The sequence below is a fragment of the Babylonia areolata genome, chromosome 13, assembly GCF_041734735.1.
Source record: "Babylonia areolata isolate BAREFJ2019XMU chromosome 13, ASM4173473v1, whole genome shotgun sequence".
NCBI lineage: Eukaryota > Metazoa > Mollusca > Gastropoda > Neogastropoda > Buccinidae > Babylonia > Babylonia areolata.
The window spans coordinates 11,930,732-11,948,307 of record NC_134888.1 but is presented as its reverse complement, the minus strand read 5'-3'; the positions used below and the strand labels follow the sequence as shown (position 1 = coordinate 11,948,307).

The following is a 17,576-nucleotide window of genomic DNA, read 5'->3' as shown; positions in this document are numbered from 1 at the left end:
TTCTTGAAAGAAGTGAACATTTTAAATTAGATTTGAATATTCAAAACTCTGGAAGAATTTTTAACTTTCTGAGTGAAAAGATTGAAGCAGTGATTTGTTTTTATTGTACTTTTTTAACCCTTGACTTGAAGTAGATGCTAACATGGTAATAGCCTTGAGATGGCCTAAGTGATCAGCGAGGCTCTAAGCACCATAATTTGATTTAATTTGCCCCCCACCATTGGCATTTTCAGTTTTGTTGTTATGCAATTGAAGTCTCATTTGAGCCATGAAGGCCTTTTTTTTTCTTTCTTTTTTTAAAAAATCATGAAGGATTTGACTGTATGAAATGTTTGTACCATCTGGGTTGATGGTATCAGAGAGCTGTTACCGAGTTTCAAAACCTGAAAAATGGAATCTGCAGTGGAGATAGATCTATTAACAGTGAACTAGAAAATTGTCAGGACTACAATCTGATTGGAAGAAAATAACTTTGATTCCAGTGTAACTGGATTCCAGAAAAAAAAATTAGCTGTAAGCTCAAAAAGTCAGTGTTATAAAAGTTTTGCATGTCTGTACTCTGTTCCTTCTCCATATTGAAAGAGGTGCCAGTTTCTGGCACACAGGGGCCAGAAAGCGAAGTGCTACAGTCAGGCAGGCAGCATGCACAGACGAAAAAGAAAACAGTACATGCCCAGGTCTGCAAGAAGACAAAAGCATATCCAGTTAAAAGAAATTACACATCAGAATGAAGCACAGGTCATTTTTGTTTATGATGCAAAAGTTTCACATAATTGTGTTTTCTGTTTGTGTATGTGTGCATGCCTATGACTCAGGGTGGCTACATGCATGTATGAATTTGTGTTAAGCTGTTGTGATCATGTTAATTTCTTATGTTTACATTTTATGTGGGCAGATATGAAACTCATGAAATAGCTCTAAACTGTGGAATGATGCTGCGTGAATGCTGCCGATCGGAAGCGCTGGTCAAGATCATGCTAGACAGTGAAGTCTTCTATAAGTTCTTTGATTATGTGGAAGTTTCAACCTTTGATATTGCCTCAGATGCCTTCTCTACTTTCAAGGTTGGTATTTTTCAGATATTTGAGACCGCCTTCAAATATTTTTTTTAATGATTGTTAATTAAAAGAAGTTTCCATCTTAACCTTTAGAGCATTTCCAAAACAGGATAATTCCTTCTTCTGCCACAATCACAGTCCAGGATGACAGCTGTATATCTCTTGTCCTGTAATTTTTTGCCAGTAAGGCACTACATTTTTGGATGTAATAACTGGAGTGGTAAGGGGGGTTTATTGGTTGGAGTTTGTTATTTTTGAATTTGGATAAAAGGATTTAAGAATTAAGACATTAAAGAGAATATTCTAATTTTCTTGGATCAATCCTGTCGGCGACGCGAGTTGTGTGTAACCATGTGGTTAAGGGGGTGGTATATAAAGGGGATTGGAATTAAAGGATGAATGAATTAAAGGGATTAAAAGAGATTCAGGATTGAAAGCTCCTCACACAGGCCAAGAACATATAGATTCCAGTCACAAGGGGTTTTCTATTGTTTTCTTACAGTATTAAAGAAAGAAAAGAAGAAAGAGGATGCTCATGAATCTTTCTGTGAATGCACAGATGGCTGAATAGTCCAATCTGCGCACGGAATGTTCGCTGACAGTTGGGGCAGACAAAGACAGGCATATCATTGTCAGCGAGCTTGTTTGCCTGTGACTTTCTGGCCTGCCTCTTCTGAACAGCTGCAGCAGTCCTGTTGGCCTCGCACAACTTGGCGCCTTTGTGCACAGCAGCGCGCCATTTGTCACGGTCCACTGTAGATTCCTCCCAGGAGTCCGGGTTGATATCAAACGCTTTCAGAGAGACTTTCAGAGTATCTCTGAAGCGCTTCTTCTGACCTATGGTGATCTCTTCCCTTGTTGCAGCTCGCCATAGAAGAGCCTTTTGGGCAGCCGATGGTCTGGCATGCGCGCCACGTGTCCAGCCCAGCAAAGCTGGGACTGCATCAGGATGGTGAAGATGCTGGGAAAGATGGCTTTTGCAAGCACCTCCGTGTCTGGGGTCCTGTCTTGCTACTTGATGTTCAGTAGCTTCCTGAGGCATGTTGTGTGGAAGTGGTTCAGCTTCTTGGCATGTCGTTGGTACACTGTCCAAGTTTCGCAGGCGTACAGTAGTGTGGGGAGAACTACTGCTCTGTAGACCTTTAGCTTGGTCTCAAGACCAATGCCTCTTCTGTTCCAGACATTTGCATAGAGTCTACCAAAAGTTGCGCTTGCTCTTGCAATCCTGATGTTCACTTCATCGTCGATGGTCGCATTTCGTGACAGTGTGCTGCCAAGGTATGTGAACCACTCCACCGCACTGACCGTTGACTGTGATGTTGGGCTCAACGTGGGGTTTCCCTGGGGCTGGCTGATGGAGAACTTCAGTTTTCCTCATGCTGATGGTAAAGCCGAAGTTCCTGCTGGCAGTGGCAAACTTGTCAACGCGGAGTTGCATGTCGGCTTCAGATCCAGCGTTGAGGGCACAATCATCAGCAAACAAAAAGTCTCTGATGATGTCTGTCATGACCATCATTTTTGCTTGAAGCCTTCTGAGGTTAAACAGCTTGCCATCTGTTCGGTACTTAGGCCGATTCCAACATCGCCATCCCTGAAGGCATCAGTAAGCATTGCAGAGAACATGAGGCTGAACAGTGTTGGAGCCAGGACGCAGCCTTGCTTGACACCATTTGTGACAGGAAAAGGAGAAGATGTTTCGCCATTGTCCTGGACTCGAGCCTGCATGCCTTCATGGAATTGGCTGACCAAGGAAATAAATTTCCGAGGGCATCCATACTTGGCCATGATCTTCCACAGTCCCTCTCTACTCACGGTGTCGAAAGCCTTAGTGAGGTCGACATAGGTGGAAAACAGATCAGCATTTTGCTCCTGACAGTTCTCTTGCAGCTGCCTTGCAGCAAACAAGATGTCGGTTGTTCCGCGCTCTTTCCGGAATCCACATTGGCTCTCAGGCAAATGACCTTGATCAAGGTGTGCTGTGAGGCGGTTTAGTAGGATCCTGGCAAGTATTTTGCCTGCGATGGAGAGCAAGGAAATGCCCCGATGGTTATCACAGGCTTGCCAGTTCCCCTTTCGCTTGTACAAGTGAATGATAGATGCATCTTTGAAATCCTGGGGGATCGTCTCTTCTTTCCACATGAGTGAGTACAGCTGATGGAGCTTCTCAGTCAGCACAGTGCCTCCATCCTTGTAGACCTCTGCTGGTATGGAGTCTGAGCCAGGTGCTTTGCCACTGGATAGCAGACGGATTGCTTTCTGGGTCTCAAGAAGTGTTGGCGGATCGTCCAGTGCTTCATTGATGGGGACTTGTGGGAGACGGTCTATGGCTTCATCATTTATGGAGGAAGGGCGATTTAAGACACTGTTGAAGTGCTCAGCCCAGCGTTCGAGAATTTTCTCCTTCTCGGTGATCAAGGTATTCCCATCTGCACTGAGGAGGGGGGATGATCCTGAGGATGTGGGGCCGTAGACTTCTTTTAAGGCATCATAGAACTTCTTCATATCGTGCCTGTCATCATATCCCTGGATCTCATCAGCTTTGTCACTCAGCCACTTATCCTGCATCTGACGTAACTTTTGCTGAACAGTCCTGCGGATGGCATTGTACGCATCCTTTTTTGATGTGGACTTTGGGTTGCTCAGGTAGGCTTTATGCAGACGGCGTTTCTCATCCAGAAGCTGCTTGATTTCATCACAGTTTTCATCAAACCAGTCTTTGTGCTTTCTGGTCATGGGTCCCAGGGTCTCTGAAGCTGTACTATAGATCAGCTCGCGCAGGGTCCTCCAGTTTGACTCCACATTCTGGTTGTCCAGAGAGGCAGATTCCAGACGATTTTCCAGCAGCTCCACAAAGGTCTGTTTGATGGTGATGTTTTTCAGCTTAGCGATGTTGAGCCGTTTTGGAGCCTTCTGGCCTTGGGGCCGTCTCTTGGGCTGGATTCGAATATTCAGCTTCGAGACTACAAGGCGATGGTCTGTCCAACACTCGGCGCCGCACATGGTCTTTGTCACACGTACATCTTGCCTATCCCTTTTCCTGACGATGACATAATCGAGGAGATGCCAATGCTTTGAGCGAGGGTGCATCCATGACGTCCTGTTGCAGGTAGGGAGGCAGAAAACTGTGTTGGTTATCAGCAGTTCATGCTCTGCACAGGTCTGAAGCAAAAGCAGCCCATTTGGGTTGCAGTGGCCCACGCCGTGCTTTCCAATCACTCCATCCCAGGAGATGTAGTCAGAGCCAACTCTAGCATTGAAGTCCCCAAGAATGATGAGCTTGTCTGCTTTAGGGATAGCAGCAATGACAGAGTGAAGGTCCTCGTAGAACTTCACCTTCACTTCATCTGGGTTGGTCATGGTTGGGGCATAGGCACTGACAACGGTGAGGTGCTTCTGGCCAGATGCCAGTGGGAGTTTCATGGTCATAAGCCTATCGTTGACTCCCTTTGGGATTCCAGCTAGCTTGCTGACAAGTGCTGTTTTTACTGCAAAACCAACGCCAGCCTCACGTCGCTCTTCACTTCCTCGTCCACTCTAGAAGAAGGTGTAACCAGATCCCCGTTCATAGAGCTCGCCAACTCCTGCAAGCCGAGTCTCACTCAAGGCTGCGATGTTGATGTTGTATCTGGCGAGTTCGGATGCAACTAGTGCCGTTCCCCTTTGGGGTCTGTCCGCGTCATCTCTGTCCAGGAGAGTCCTTATGTTCCAAGCACCAATGGTGAGAGGAACGATCCTTGTTTTTTTCTTTTCTTTATCTTTGTTTTGACCGCTGATGTAGGGTCCCTGCCAGCCGCGGTATGCTGGCCAGGGTGATATGGAGCAGGCAATTTTTAGGCACCTTTTCTAGCCCCTTCCTCATGCCAGGGAGGTGAGCAGTGCATTCCTAGAGAGGGCTGCTCAGACGGCTGCCGAGCTCCATCACTGCTCCTGTCGATAAAGAACGACCCTATGGCCTGAGCCGCCTGTGTGCAGGTCTGCAGCTGCGTCTGCCAGTGTACCCACACCTGTCGTTTCATCGCTTGCCTGTCGCCACAGGACTTGGGGGTGATGAAATGATGAAGGATGAAAGGTCATTAAGGATGACTGATGACTTGCGCGATGAGTTTGTTTAAAGTGAAGAGGAGTTGCTCAATGTCGACCTCACTCTCTCGTCCGGGTCCACCAATTTCCAGTGGCAAGACTAAGTTGAGACGACTGGAGGATGAGCACAGATGCAGTGGATGACCAAGATATCCTTTCGGTGTCTTATCTTGCTCTCTGCACTCCACAGTGCATTGCTGTAACCGCCTTCCTCTTCGTTGAACTGATAGGTTTCTTCCGCAGATTCTGCCAGATCCAGACTTTGCATGCATGGGTAGACACACCCCGGGGGCCAACTGCGTGTGGCATGCACACAGCACGGTGGAGCTAGATGGCCGTCGGTGGCTATCCTGAGCCGACGCCCTTTTATGGATCTCGTTTTTAATTCCATAAGGGTGTCTAGCCACCCGCCTCACCAGTCCCGGAAGGGAGCGGTGAGAGTGCTGGTTTAGTCGCCGGCAACCCGACCCTGAACAGGCACATGTATATTACAATGGAAAGACAATCACTTGGTTTGGAATTAGCAACAGCATAACATAAATGATGCATATGTGAAGACCAAACACTGACAGCAAAAGACATTTGTAATACCTTTGAATAATGTTGTAAAATTTGGCAAATACTGATTTACTGAAAGTACACTGACAGTAATGAGTATAGATTAGGTGATGCTTATACTGTGTCAGTGATTCAAATGGATCTGTTTATGTAACAGTATACCTAAGTAAGTCGTGTAGGAACAAGCATGATAACTGAATTACAAGTACCAATATCTTGTAATCAGCACAACAGAATACTATACACATATTATAAAGGACTAAGCACACTATAACTTTGAAGCTGGTAGTACTGTGAGTCAGTGTAACACTGTAGCAGTACTGATATCAGCATATGAAATAATACATGAATAATAAACGAGAGGATAGAATAAGTGGCTTTTGTATCAAATAGTGGCAACCTGAGAGATCAGATGGTAAGTCAAATGCTCAATGCAATCAGTGGAAGAACCATCATGGCTTGACCATTTAGTGGATTCAGCCAGCTAATAAACTTACACAAATTACAGGGTTGCGTCAAAGCCAAACATCAACATAGCTAAGTATGGTCTGTGTTCAACATTTAAATTTCCTCCACTTAACGCAGGATAAGTAAAGCCTAACCTTCATCAGTGTGAGCAGAGGAAAAATAATGCATCATCCTGGGAATATTCTTGAACAGTTTACATGTGTCTGAACAATAGATAGATAGTTGAGACGCAAAGATTTATGCGTCATTCCTACGTCGTCAGTGACTGACGTTCGAAAGAATGAAGTGGAATCCTGCTTACAAGCATATGATGACGACATGATGATAACTTATGTCAAACAATGATAAGACCTGTGATTGAATGACAACACAGTTCTTCTGGCAAAGTTTTCTTCAACACATAACACAAACATTTGACTTACAGCGATGTGGCGAGACGCTGGCCTTTGGCGCTACACACACACTGACACACACATGATCAGTGGTCATCTGTCACCACAAGCAAGTGAAAGGTTGCTGCAGCGTACCCCCACTATATAATTATGTGAACTGCAAGACACCCATATGGGTTAGTAAGCAAACTGGCCTGAGTCTGGCTAAATTTTGGAAAGTTTGTGTTTCTTGCCAGGTGGTAAATGATGAATTTCTAAATGATTCCTGGAACAGTTTACGTTGGATTGGTTGCAAAACAAAGTGTTGATTATTTAAGATGAATTTAAATCTTAATCTAAGCCACCTGAAACGGATCACTTTTAATGAGTTTGTGGCTGAAAATGGCAGACTGCGTTAAATCACTTTAACGTAGGCAAACACAAATGGAATAGATTTAAAGAAAAAATTGTGACATTTCCACCAGTATATAATACTTGTAGTTTACTGATCTAATAGAAGAGATAATTAGTTGAATAGTGTGTCAGAAACACTCAGCCCAAGCCAGCAAGCAACGCTGGTTGTGGAGTGATTGTCGTTAAGTGTCAACAATAAGAATCTGCTTTGTATCTTGTAAGTGCCTGAACTATTCTCATCCAAACACAGTGATAGTGTGGTTGCAGTGTACGATAAGTGATCACATATAGAATTGAAGATTGTAACATTATATATTCAAATAGTTGGGTCCAGCCAAATTTCAAAAATCAAAGAAACAATAGGAAAAGTAGTTTTTTAAAAGAGTTCTACAGCAGAAATGCAAATGCAAAATTTCATGTAGCAAAATGCCATTTTTGAAGGCCTGTTACTCAGATGTATATGCATTCTCATTGCCCAAAATTAGTTTCCTAATTCCTGTTTATATATATGATAGTTAATACACCTGATTTCTTCTGTCCTTTTCAGTTTGTTACTTTTTAAAATGTTGCAGTGCAAAAACGGCTAAAAATGCTGAATTTGCTGGCGTCTGATATAGGATTTTGAACACTGTCATCACTAAATTGACCATATATCTAAAACTAATAAAGATACAGTAATGATATTGATATCCACAGATTTAGCATTGATTCAGGAATATGAAAATCACAATTGAATTAAGCATTAAGTTTGCTGAAGGAACTTACACTCCCCATAGTGTTAAATTGATACTTTATATAATGCTGATGTAATACTATATGAAAGTGGGAACTTGCCTACATTACACAGATATGATGCATTTATCACAGAGTGTATACAGGCATTCTAATGATTCTATGCAATTCCTGCAAACTGCAAGTACAGCCTCCATCCGTTCAAGTATGTCCTTTCGGAGTCTCTTACAGTCCACACTTTGTGTTTCTCAACCAGGTCAGAGCCTGCATGGAAGACAAATTTTGATGAAACTTCGGCAATGGAATCAGACACTGGCCACATGAAGATGTTGTTGTTGTTTTTTCACCCCTTTGCTCCATGAAAGCAACATCAGCAAGCTCTGGTTCATGAACTGTCAAAACTTGACCAGTGTAGAAGCAGTCGTTATAGAAGACCACAACCGACTGTTTTTGGTTGGAAAACAGGAAATTGAAATCAACATTTTCCATTCCATTTTCCATCTCCTTCAGGTTCAAAATGATCTTCAGCAGCAGCAGTTTCATCTTCTGGATGTGGCTCAGTGCATGGCAGAGGGTTGACAGAAGCAGTAGGTGACAGTGATGACAAAAACTCAGTCAAATTCACAGCAAGTTGTTCAGGCTGTAGATTTGAGAGGGGCAGTCTCGCATTGAAGAACTCCCTGTAGAAGCGGCACTGCATTTTCAGCCCATTCATTTTTTCTGTCTTGGTTGTGCAGCTATCTACCAGGTTTTCTACATCCTCCTTTGACTTACATGCACCTCCCTGAGCCTTGATGTCAGCCATGAGCTTGCACATTTGTGCTGCTGTCTTGCTGCTTTGGCTCTTTCCTGCTCCATCATGGCATCATTCATCTCTTCCAGCTCTGTTAGATGCTCATGGTTTTTCCTTATCCTCATGGATGTTCATCTGGAGCAATTTTCTTTGCTTTAGCTAAGAGACTCGATTGCGCTTCTGGAGATTTTAAAGCTTGCCAGCCAGATATTGGGCATTTTCTTTTCCCAAGATTGTGTGCTGTGGTGATGTAGTGTGGCCCATCTGTTTTTGAACATGGAATAGTCCAGATCAGCAAAACAAGCTTCCCCCAGCAAGTTGATCAATTGACAGTGTTTCATGCGTTGTCTGGTTTCAGGGTCGGGAGCACTGCCATACTTAACCATCTGGAAGAAAGTCTTGCAGCTGACGTTCAAATGTTTCCCTGAAGTGTTTTGCTAGTTCTTGGATCACTAGGAGCAGGAGATTCTTATTCACTGCAGACGCAGTCTGTCAGAATGAAAGGACTGATTCTGCTGTTGTTGACTTCGGTTCTCTTAGTCTGCAGCTTTCTGTTTCATGTGGGGAACTGTCAGGACCCCCAGGCAAAACATCAGGATATTGTTCCACCTCACGCAAGAAGTACAGAGGCTGAATGAACTGGTACTGGTCCAGGTAGTGCATGTCACCGTTGACATACACATAAAACGATCCAAGGCCAAGCACCATCAGTGTAACATTGTATTTGGCTCGGCCTCCACACTGCTTTGTTTCAAGTTGGATGGGGCTGAATACTGGAAGAAGCTGATGATGTGGTTCCTGTGGTGGATTAGGGCTGCAGCTGCTCTGAAAAGACTGTTAAATCTGTTTGCCCTGAAGCTGGTGATCAGACTCTTCTCCTGTGCAAATGCCAGCCACATGTGATGGCATCCACAATGTTCATCTCCCCATGGCCCAAGCATGTCACATGCCATCCGGATGTATCAGCAAGCAGCAGACTCTGGTGACTTGAAATGCTTGAATTCAGCCATGACTTCTCTGCCCAGTTTTCCAGTGAGTCCTGTCTACCACATGCCTGAGAGCCTTGTCAGCAGCAGTGGGCAACCCCAGCAAGAAGTGGGGAAATTCTACCTGAACTGTAGGGTCCACGTTTTCTCTGATGTAGCCATCAAGCTGTTTGCCCAAACCCTTCATTGTTGCAGCTCGATCAGACATGATGCCAACCAAGTTCTTGAGGATCCTCATGAGCTGTTCATTTGAGTCCTCAGGTGACATCAATAGGGCATGCCAATTTCAAATTTTGAATGGCGTCATGCTGGTATTAATGCGCAAGTTATGATCAGTAGGTCAAGTGTGAAATGTCATCTTCTATACAGCTTGTGCTCTGAGTTGAACTGTAGTGGTCATCATAGCCAGCTGAGTGCTCAGCTACATTTGTATTCTCATGTGACTCTGTTATATGTAAATAAAATGAGATGACAGATAATTTTCACACTCACAAGGAATTATCTCATTTCACTTAACAACCAGAAGGTGTGACGCTTTTATTTTGTACACCCGGCGGTCATTTACAGAATTTGATGTGAAAATTATTACGAGGAAATGTTAAGGAGTGTTTGTGTCCCTTTGTTTTATGGTGTAGGGAAACCACAACTCTGCTCCATTTGACATAAGGGTTATCAAAGAGTCAAGTTCAGTATGGTTTTTATGTTAATGTTTTTGCCTCTAATTGAGCGCCTTAGAGTGTGGACTGCTTTTGTCGTTTAATTAGATGATCCTGGGCAAATAAGAAACTTCCACTTTTGTGGAAAATTATTCCTCGATATTTGTATTAATCAGTTGTGTGTCCAATCCTGAAAAAGTGTGGAAGCACTGAATCATTTTTGGAAAACATCAGTACCTTTGTTCTGTCCTTGTTTACTTTTAATCCTCACTGATTGCAATAGCCATTTAGTCTGTTCAGTTTTGTTTGCATTCCATTCTTAGTTGTTTGCCACAGTATCATCAGCGTAGAGTAAACATGGTACATGAGATGGGGAGATGGGTTTGATTTGTTGATTTTGGAGTCTGAATCTTGTTGAGAATGATACCATTAATAAAGATATTTAAAAGTGTAGGACTTAGTGTATTACCTTGTAGGACTCCTCTTTTAACCCCTTCACTGCTAGTACGTTTTGCTATAGCCTATGCTGAGAAAATTTTCAGAAAAACAAGAAAAACACGCCAATGATTTTAATTTGCTTATATTTCAAAAAGTACTGAAGTGCATAAAAGTATATATCAAATGAAAGGAAAATGAACCAAGATTTTGTTTTTAATGCTCACATCTTCAAATAATGAGTCAATCTAACAGAAAAATTCCATAAAATGCATTCATAAAAAAAATTGGGACTGTCATTCCATCATGTAGGTGCTACATTATCAACCAGGTTATCAACCAGTCTTTCTTGTGACTGTTGTGATCAACCACACACACTGTCAAGGCTGAGCAACAGTGTCCAGGTGCATAAGACTTCAACACAGTCCACACAAAGAATGAAAAGGGTGTACTCACCCAGGATCTATCGCCAGTAAAAACGCTGTGTGTGGTACTTGCAGAAACAGTCAAGACACAGTGCTGGTTTGCTGGGGCAGTCTGGACAGTAGATCCTCTTTCTTTGTCCTTTCTTCCAGCAGACTCTGCACCTCCTTTGTGGCCAGGCCTTCTGTGGGGTATGTGGGATGACATCAATGAAGTGTTGTCCACACAAGACAAGCAGCGTGGTCATCTTTAACAGTGTCTTGGTCTTGGTCACCAAAAATCATGGCACTAATTACATCCTTCAGGAAGTCCAGGAGTGTATTGCTGTTGCCTGCTTTTTTGTAGAGGATGTGTACATTCAGCATGGCAATTTGTAGAAAATGCACACACAGCTATTTGTACCACTTCAGGGTTTTCCTTGTGGCATCATAGGGCTGCAGCTGTTGGTCATGATGGTCCATGGCACCCATGTTTTTGTTGTAATCCAGAATTGTTGGAGGCTTGTTTACTAGTAGCTCTTTGGTCTTGATGCTGCTGGTCTTGAGCTGTAGGTTTGTGGCAAGCTGTCAATCCAGATGGTCCAGGATGAACATCATGATCATCACCATGCTACATACCTGAAACATATTGCATAAAAGACTAAGTTTGTTGGGGTTTTGGAGGTTTAAAAAAAAAAAAAAAAATTTACATATAAAAAGATCATGAAATGGTACCATTTTATTTCTGATTGTTTTCAGAAGCTGAAATACACACACACACACACACACACACACTTCTACAAGTGTTGCATTTAAAAAGTAATTCAGGCATACAATTCTGTGTATCTTTCTCTGATTTCAGTTTTATAAACATATCCTCCTCCCGCCCCCCTTCCCCCCCCCCCCCAACCCCACTCTCTCTCTCTCTCTCTCTCTCTCTCTCTCACACAAAACAACAACAACACTGAACTGAACAACAACAATAACAACAACAAACCAATACACACTCAGAAACAAATACAAAGAAAGCTCTTGGTGAGTGACACACACTGTCATCAACAATGAGCCAGCCAGCAAGCCACGCCCCCTCGCACAGCGTTGGTCACACATAGTACAGACGTGACTCTCTCTCACTCTCACACACTGATCAGTGACTGATGAAATTACTTACCACAGCTAACACATTCAAAACATACACAATGCAGTCATATTCATTGTTACAACAAACAGAAAGCAAATAATAAACTGACAAACCTCGTAAACACCCACTTGCATCTTGAATCAGCTGAGCTTGTCTGTCTTCAGTTTCGTCAAGCAGCTCCACCTCCCACCCTCCTGCATGTCAAAATCTGCGTCTCGGCATCAACTTCACGCAGTTCTATCTCATTCAGTCCACAATCTTCATCTCTACTGTTTGCATCGCAAAAGATTTCTTTCAATATTAGTGAAAGTGTTGGGGTTTGTCTGCGTTCAGCTGTGGCTTTGCATACACAACTTGAGCTTCGTACAAACTTGCAAAACTTTCGCCATAAATATGACAATCCGATGAATCATTTTAGCTTATGGAACTCGGGAGATAAAGAGCTCTCAGGGGAGCTAATTTAATGGTTAGCAGACTGCATTTTCTGTAATGTGGGACTCAAAACATAGAACGTTGTAACATGACATACGGCGCACATCAATACAGCATTGGTGAGCGACATTTCATGATGTATGCCGTACGTCAACAGCGCAGTCAAGAGGTTAACAGGGATTTCTCAAGAAAGACCATGATTCATTCAGGCATATATCAATTATCACCATTATACGTAATCTGTATGATATTAAAGTAGAGCTTTTAGATACCCATTCTTTTTTATTGTAATTTTAATAGTTATCCATCATGCCAAACAATATCAAAGGCTTTTTGGTAGCTAATGAAATAACTGTGTAATCTGCCTTGTATAATCTCCCTTTTTTTTTCCCCTCCCCCTTTTTTTTTTTTTTTTTTGGTTGTTGTTGGGTGTTTTTTTTGTGTTTCTTTTTTGTTTGTTTAGGTGGGGTTTTTTTATGTTGCTTGATTATGATATCATAACTCACTTTAAGAAAAAAAGATAAAGTTCTGGAGAATTTACGAAATCTGAGTTGTTCATTAGCAAAAAGCTGATTTTGTTCAAGGTACTTTAAAATTCTGTTATTTGTAATGTGGCAAAACAAGTTTGGACTGCATTGTTTAGTGTTATCTGTGTGTGTGTGTGAAATGACAGCACCTTCTGTAAGAAATGTTCCAGCCACCCTGGTCTGTGTTGCTCTGTGTGTTGAGATCTAGCGCCCAGGACTGCTTCCTCAAGTTCTCTGTGTTTTCATTGACTCCAGTTGACATTTAACTCTTGTTCATGGTCATGTGCAACATTTTCAACATCATCAACAACAAAAACAGAAGTGGTGTTGTTGTTTTTTTTTATAGTTCGTATTTATTTAAGAAACTCTAAGTCTCAAGTATGTTCCTGTTGGGGACTGACTGAAATGAGGAGTGTTGATTTATTTTTCATGAAAAACCTTAAGAGAATATGCTGTGGAGTACAGTATTCATAATTTCAAGCGGTTTACTTGGTTATTTTAAGAAAGACAGTTCATACACATTGGAACAAGAGTAAGCTGGGCAGTTTAATTCTTCACTGTTGTTTTTCAAATATTTTTTAATATGCTCAGACTTCTAACCTTTCTAAACAGATGACAACAGATGAATCCAAAATGTTTTGGGTTTTTTTAAATATATGGTGGGACACATATTCAGTCAATCATAACAAATTATTTTCTTCTGAATTTTCTGTTCTTTTTCCTTTAAAAAAATTAACGCTTTTACCTAAGTGCAAGTTAGTTCAGAAATTAATCCAGATTTTTTTTCTACACCTACCATTTTTTTGTGAAAATTTCCTGGCAAATATGATTTGCTGGGAGCTTTATGTTAATGGCAAAGATAATGTAATGAAGTGTGTTGTTTTACAGTTGGTTTCTTTTTGTTTTGTTTTGGTTATTTTATTTTATATTTGTTGTTATTGTTTTTGTCAGATGTGAAAAAAATTTTGTGTTAAAATGGTTGAATATTTTTTTATGTTCGGCAGTCCTGATATGGACCTGTGCAGTTGGCTGGACTATAAGCAACAATGTCATTTGGAAGAGTGTGAGGGCATGCGAACATGCATTCACACACTGTCTTGCTCTCTCTCTCTCTCTCTCTCTCTCTCTCTCTCTCTCTCTCTCTCTCTCACACACACACACACACACACACACATATACACACACACATTCCCTCTCTCTTTTTCTTGATTTCACACATACATTGATTTCACACAGAAAGTTTAGATGATGCACACACATGGGCCACACACACAGGCATACCAGACTTCACCAAAAGTTCTTTTGAATGTGTTATTAACAATTCCAGTATGTTATTTGCTGTTGCAGAAGGTTTGCTGCGTAGTCCAATAGGACATTTGTTATTGTTGTTTGATGTTGGCGTTTATAACGTTTCCATTTTCCTTAGCGTTGTCTCTCCCTATTCACCCTCCACACATACACACACTTTTACCCCCTCCCACAACCCCTACCCCCATGGTGTTTTTTTTTTTTTTTTTTTTTTTTTTTTTTTTTTCCATCTAATATCACTTCAAGTGGAAAGACGTTAAACTGAAGACGAACACACAGGCATGGAGACTCACTTTCTCTCTCCCACACATATAAACGCACAAATCATAGACTCAGTCATAAGTGTTTACTGTTCTAATCTTGGAACCTTTAGCTCAAGAGCAATGTCAAGAGTTCCATCAGGATCATAAGCTTTGCTGGACGTTAGTCACTTACCTCACTCTGTGTCTTGTTTGTGACACAAAGGAAGGTTGTATGTGTGAGAGTTTATGATACTGTGCTCTCATTATCTGTCTTCTCTTTACAGGAACTGATCACCAAACACAGAGCACTTTCAGCTGTATTCCTTGAGCTGAACTATGACAAGTTTTTCTCCCATTATCAACAACTTCTGTACTCTGAGAACTATGTAACCCGCAGACAAGCCCTCAAGGTAATAGAACATGATCATTTGCATGGTCAGTTACGGTCATGTTTATGATGAACTTCATGGCTGATTTCAGTTGCTGCTGCCTTTTATTACATCAATAAATGTTATTTTGAAACTAATATGATAAAGTTTATCAACTGGCTGTGTAGATAATAAATATATATGTCATTTAACACATAGCATGAAATGCACCAAGACTTCACAGGGCTACCAACTACTGAACTACTGTAGACCTGACATACTTCAGTACAATTCCCTAAGTGCATGAATGAAATGGATGTCCCTCAGTTGTGTCATATTAGTGTTCCCATCTGAGTCTGTAGTACACTCAACTCTGGGGATGAGCAGGCCACAGGGTGAGAAAAACCAAAACTTCTGCTGTGGCTCAAACCCATGCCCTCCCAGTTGCCAGTTCACAATGCAAACCACTTTGCCATGGTGGCTGGTTAAATTGATGGTTTTAGCAAGTTGTTACCATTTCTGTTGTCATGTTCAGCATCTGCACTTTCTATGGTATCAACATGAACACAGACTTGCTGATTGCTACATTTTTAGTGTGTGGCTGTGCTAAGTAGCAATGGTCAAGCATTGATGAAGAAAACGCTGGCAGTACAATGTTACACAAAGTTTATAACAAAGAATACTACCATGTGTTCAACCTTCATCTGTAAGCCCAACCCAGTTTTCTATACTGTGTTGACTAGACTTTAAACTGAAGTGTCACATGGTGGAATGCAAGAAGTGTGACAATGTGGTTCTTCATTTTTGGTTTGGGAAGCCAACATCAACACACTGAACATTTTGCTATGTTAGGTGACATTTGGGTTTCCTGGAAAATGTTTGGACATGTCAAATTTGCTAGATACATTGAAGTTAGGAAAACATGTTTTTTATTAAAGAGAAATTTGCATCCTCATGCTCAGAGATACCAACTGTTATGATTTTGCTGTATTTTTGTTACGCTCGATCACAGTTTGTTCCAAAGTTATGCCAACATCAAAATTGTTCTGACGAGTGAATTTTCAACTACATAGCATGGTCACATGCTTTCCTGTCATAACATTACCCAGATGCTCTCAACATACCGATCACGAGGCCAGGTCAGTCGCTACTAATCTTGGTGTCACGTAATGATACTCAGCTAATTGTGTGCGTGTTTACTTTGAAACAGCATTTAGCAGACCAGTCAGCTTAATCGTTTGCCCTACAAGACAGAACGTGGCTAAATCAAGTTGTGCGGGCATCTGTGCTTGGTGGATTAAGCTTCGGAGTGCAAGAAAGGAACAAGCGGCTTGAAATAGAGAAAGTCATCCGTGGATTCTGATTGTGAGAAACAAGATGAAGACCAGGGAAGCGACACAGTACCAGAGATGTTTCAACTGTAAAGAAGCAGCGGTGGGAACAGAAGTTTCGCCAAACGTACACTGAAAAATATGCATGCATCATGCCCTCAATTTTTGGGAACTCACATGCTCGTTGTACTATGTGTACGTTAGCTGATGTGGATCAGAGTTCAAGTGTTCTTACCAAATTCAGAATGTTCCAACCAAATTTCCTGATTGTTCCTGCAAATGCTTGACAGGGGTTGGCATCTCTACATGCTTAGGCGATTACCCGCTGCATTTTAGTTTGATTATTCAGCATGGCAAGTGTTGGTGCTAAAACTGACAGAAATAGATTTTCTGCTCCCAAATAATGAAAATGCCACTCTCAATTCTGGTTAGGGGGTGACAAGTCTGCTAACAGGAGCAGCCCATGGCATTGTTTTAGCAAAACAGATGGAGCCACAATTATACTTGTACTTAGATTGCTCTCTGATCAACATGGTATATTATGATATAACCAGCCAACATGGATCAGCGGTTAGTTGCACAGATTGAAGATGGACAGGATGGGGTTTGAATACTCAGTTGAGTCACAGCACCACTACAACAATTTGTTTTTGAAAGTGTTGCTCAAAGCTCATATTTTCTGATGAATACATCTCCTTATTTCAGGCCTGAGTGACTCTCAGATGTTAAATATGAAAGTTTAGAACACAGCTGTCATGCATTCTCATTAAAAGTAGATCTACATTGTGTCATTGGTATCATCATCCTCATCCTCATCCTCAGAATCATTTATCTCACAACACAAAAAAGATGTAAAAGTGGTTCATTTGCATGACTTTTTGACAGAGTCTAGGAGAAAGATAAGGATACGGATAATTTATTCATTAGGCCATAGCCCCTATAAAGGGGTACACAAACAGCATCTGTTGCGTTGCATTTGTTTGAACAGACATGAAGAAAAAGAAAATCATTTGAAACAACATTAATAATAACAAAACATAATTATCATGAAGTTGCAGTTTCTCTAAACTTACATGATTTGTGCAGGAAGATGGGCAAATTCCACACAACATTTTGTCGTTTTGAAGACATCAACAAACTGAACTTGAATGTACAAGGCTGTCGGTAATATTTAGATGGAATATATTTTTCTCTAATCTCTTCAAGAGCTGGACAGCTCAGCACAAAATGTACTTCATCTTCTTCTCTTTGGCATAAAGGGCAAATCAAATCAAT

The 17,576-nt window shown here is 41.6% G+C and overlaps 1 protein-coding gene across 3 annotated transcripts in view; it reads left to right on the top strand.

The window, feature by feature from the left end:
• LOC143289060 (protein Mo25-like) overlaps positions 1–17,576 on the top strand; it is a 68,613-nt gene that overhangs the window by 34,337 nt on the left and 16,700 nt on the right. For all 3 annotated transcript variants that reach the window (XR_013056179.1, XR_013056180.1, XM_076597877.1), the window contains exons 5-6: positions 896–1,064; positions 14,887–15,012. Coding sequence is in view for 1 of the 3 variants with exons in the window: in XM_076597877.1 (XP_076453992.1) it covers positions 896–1,064; positions 14,887–15,012 (295 nt within the window). In the remaining 2 variants the exon portion in view is untranslated. The remainder of the gene's footprint in view (positions 1–895; positions 1,065–14,886; positions 15,013–17,576) is intronic.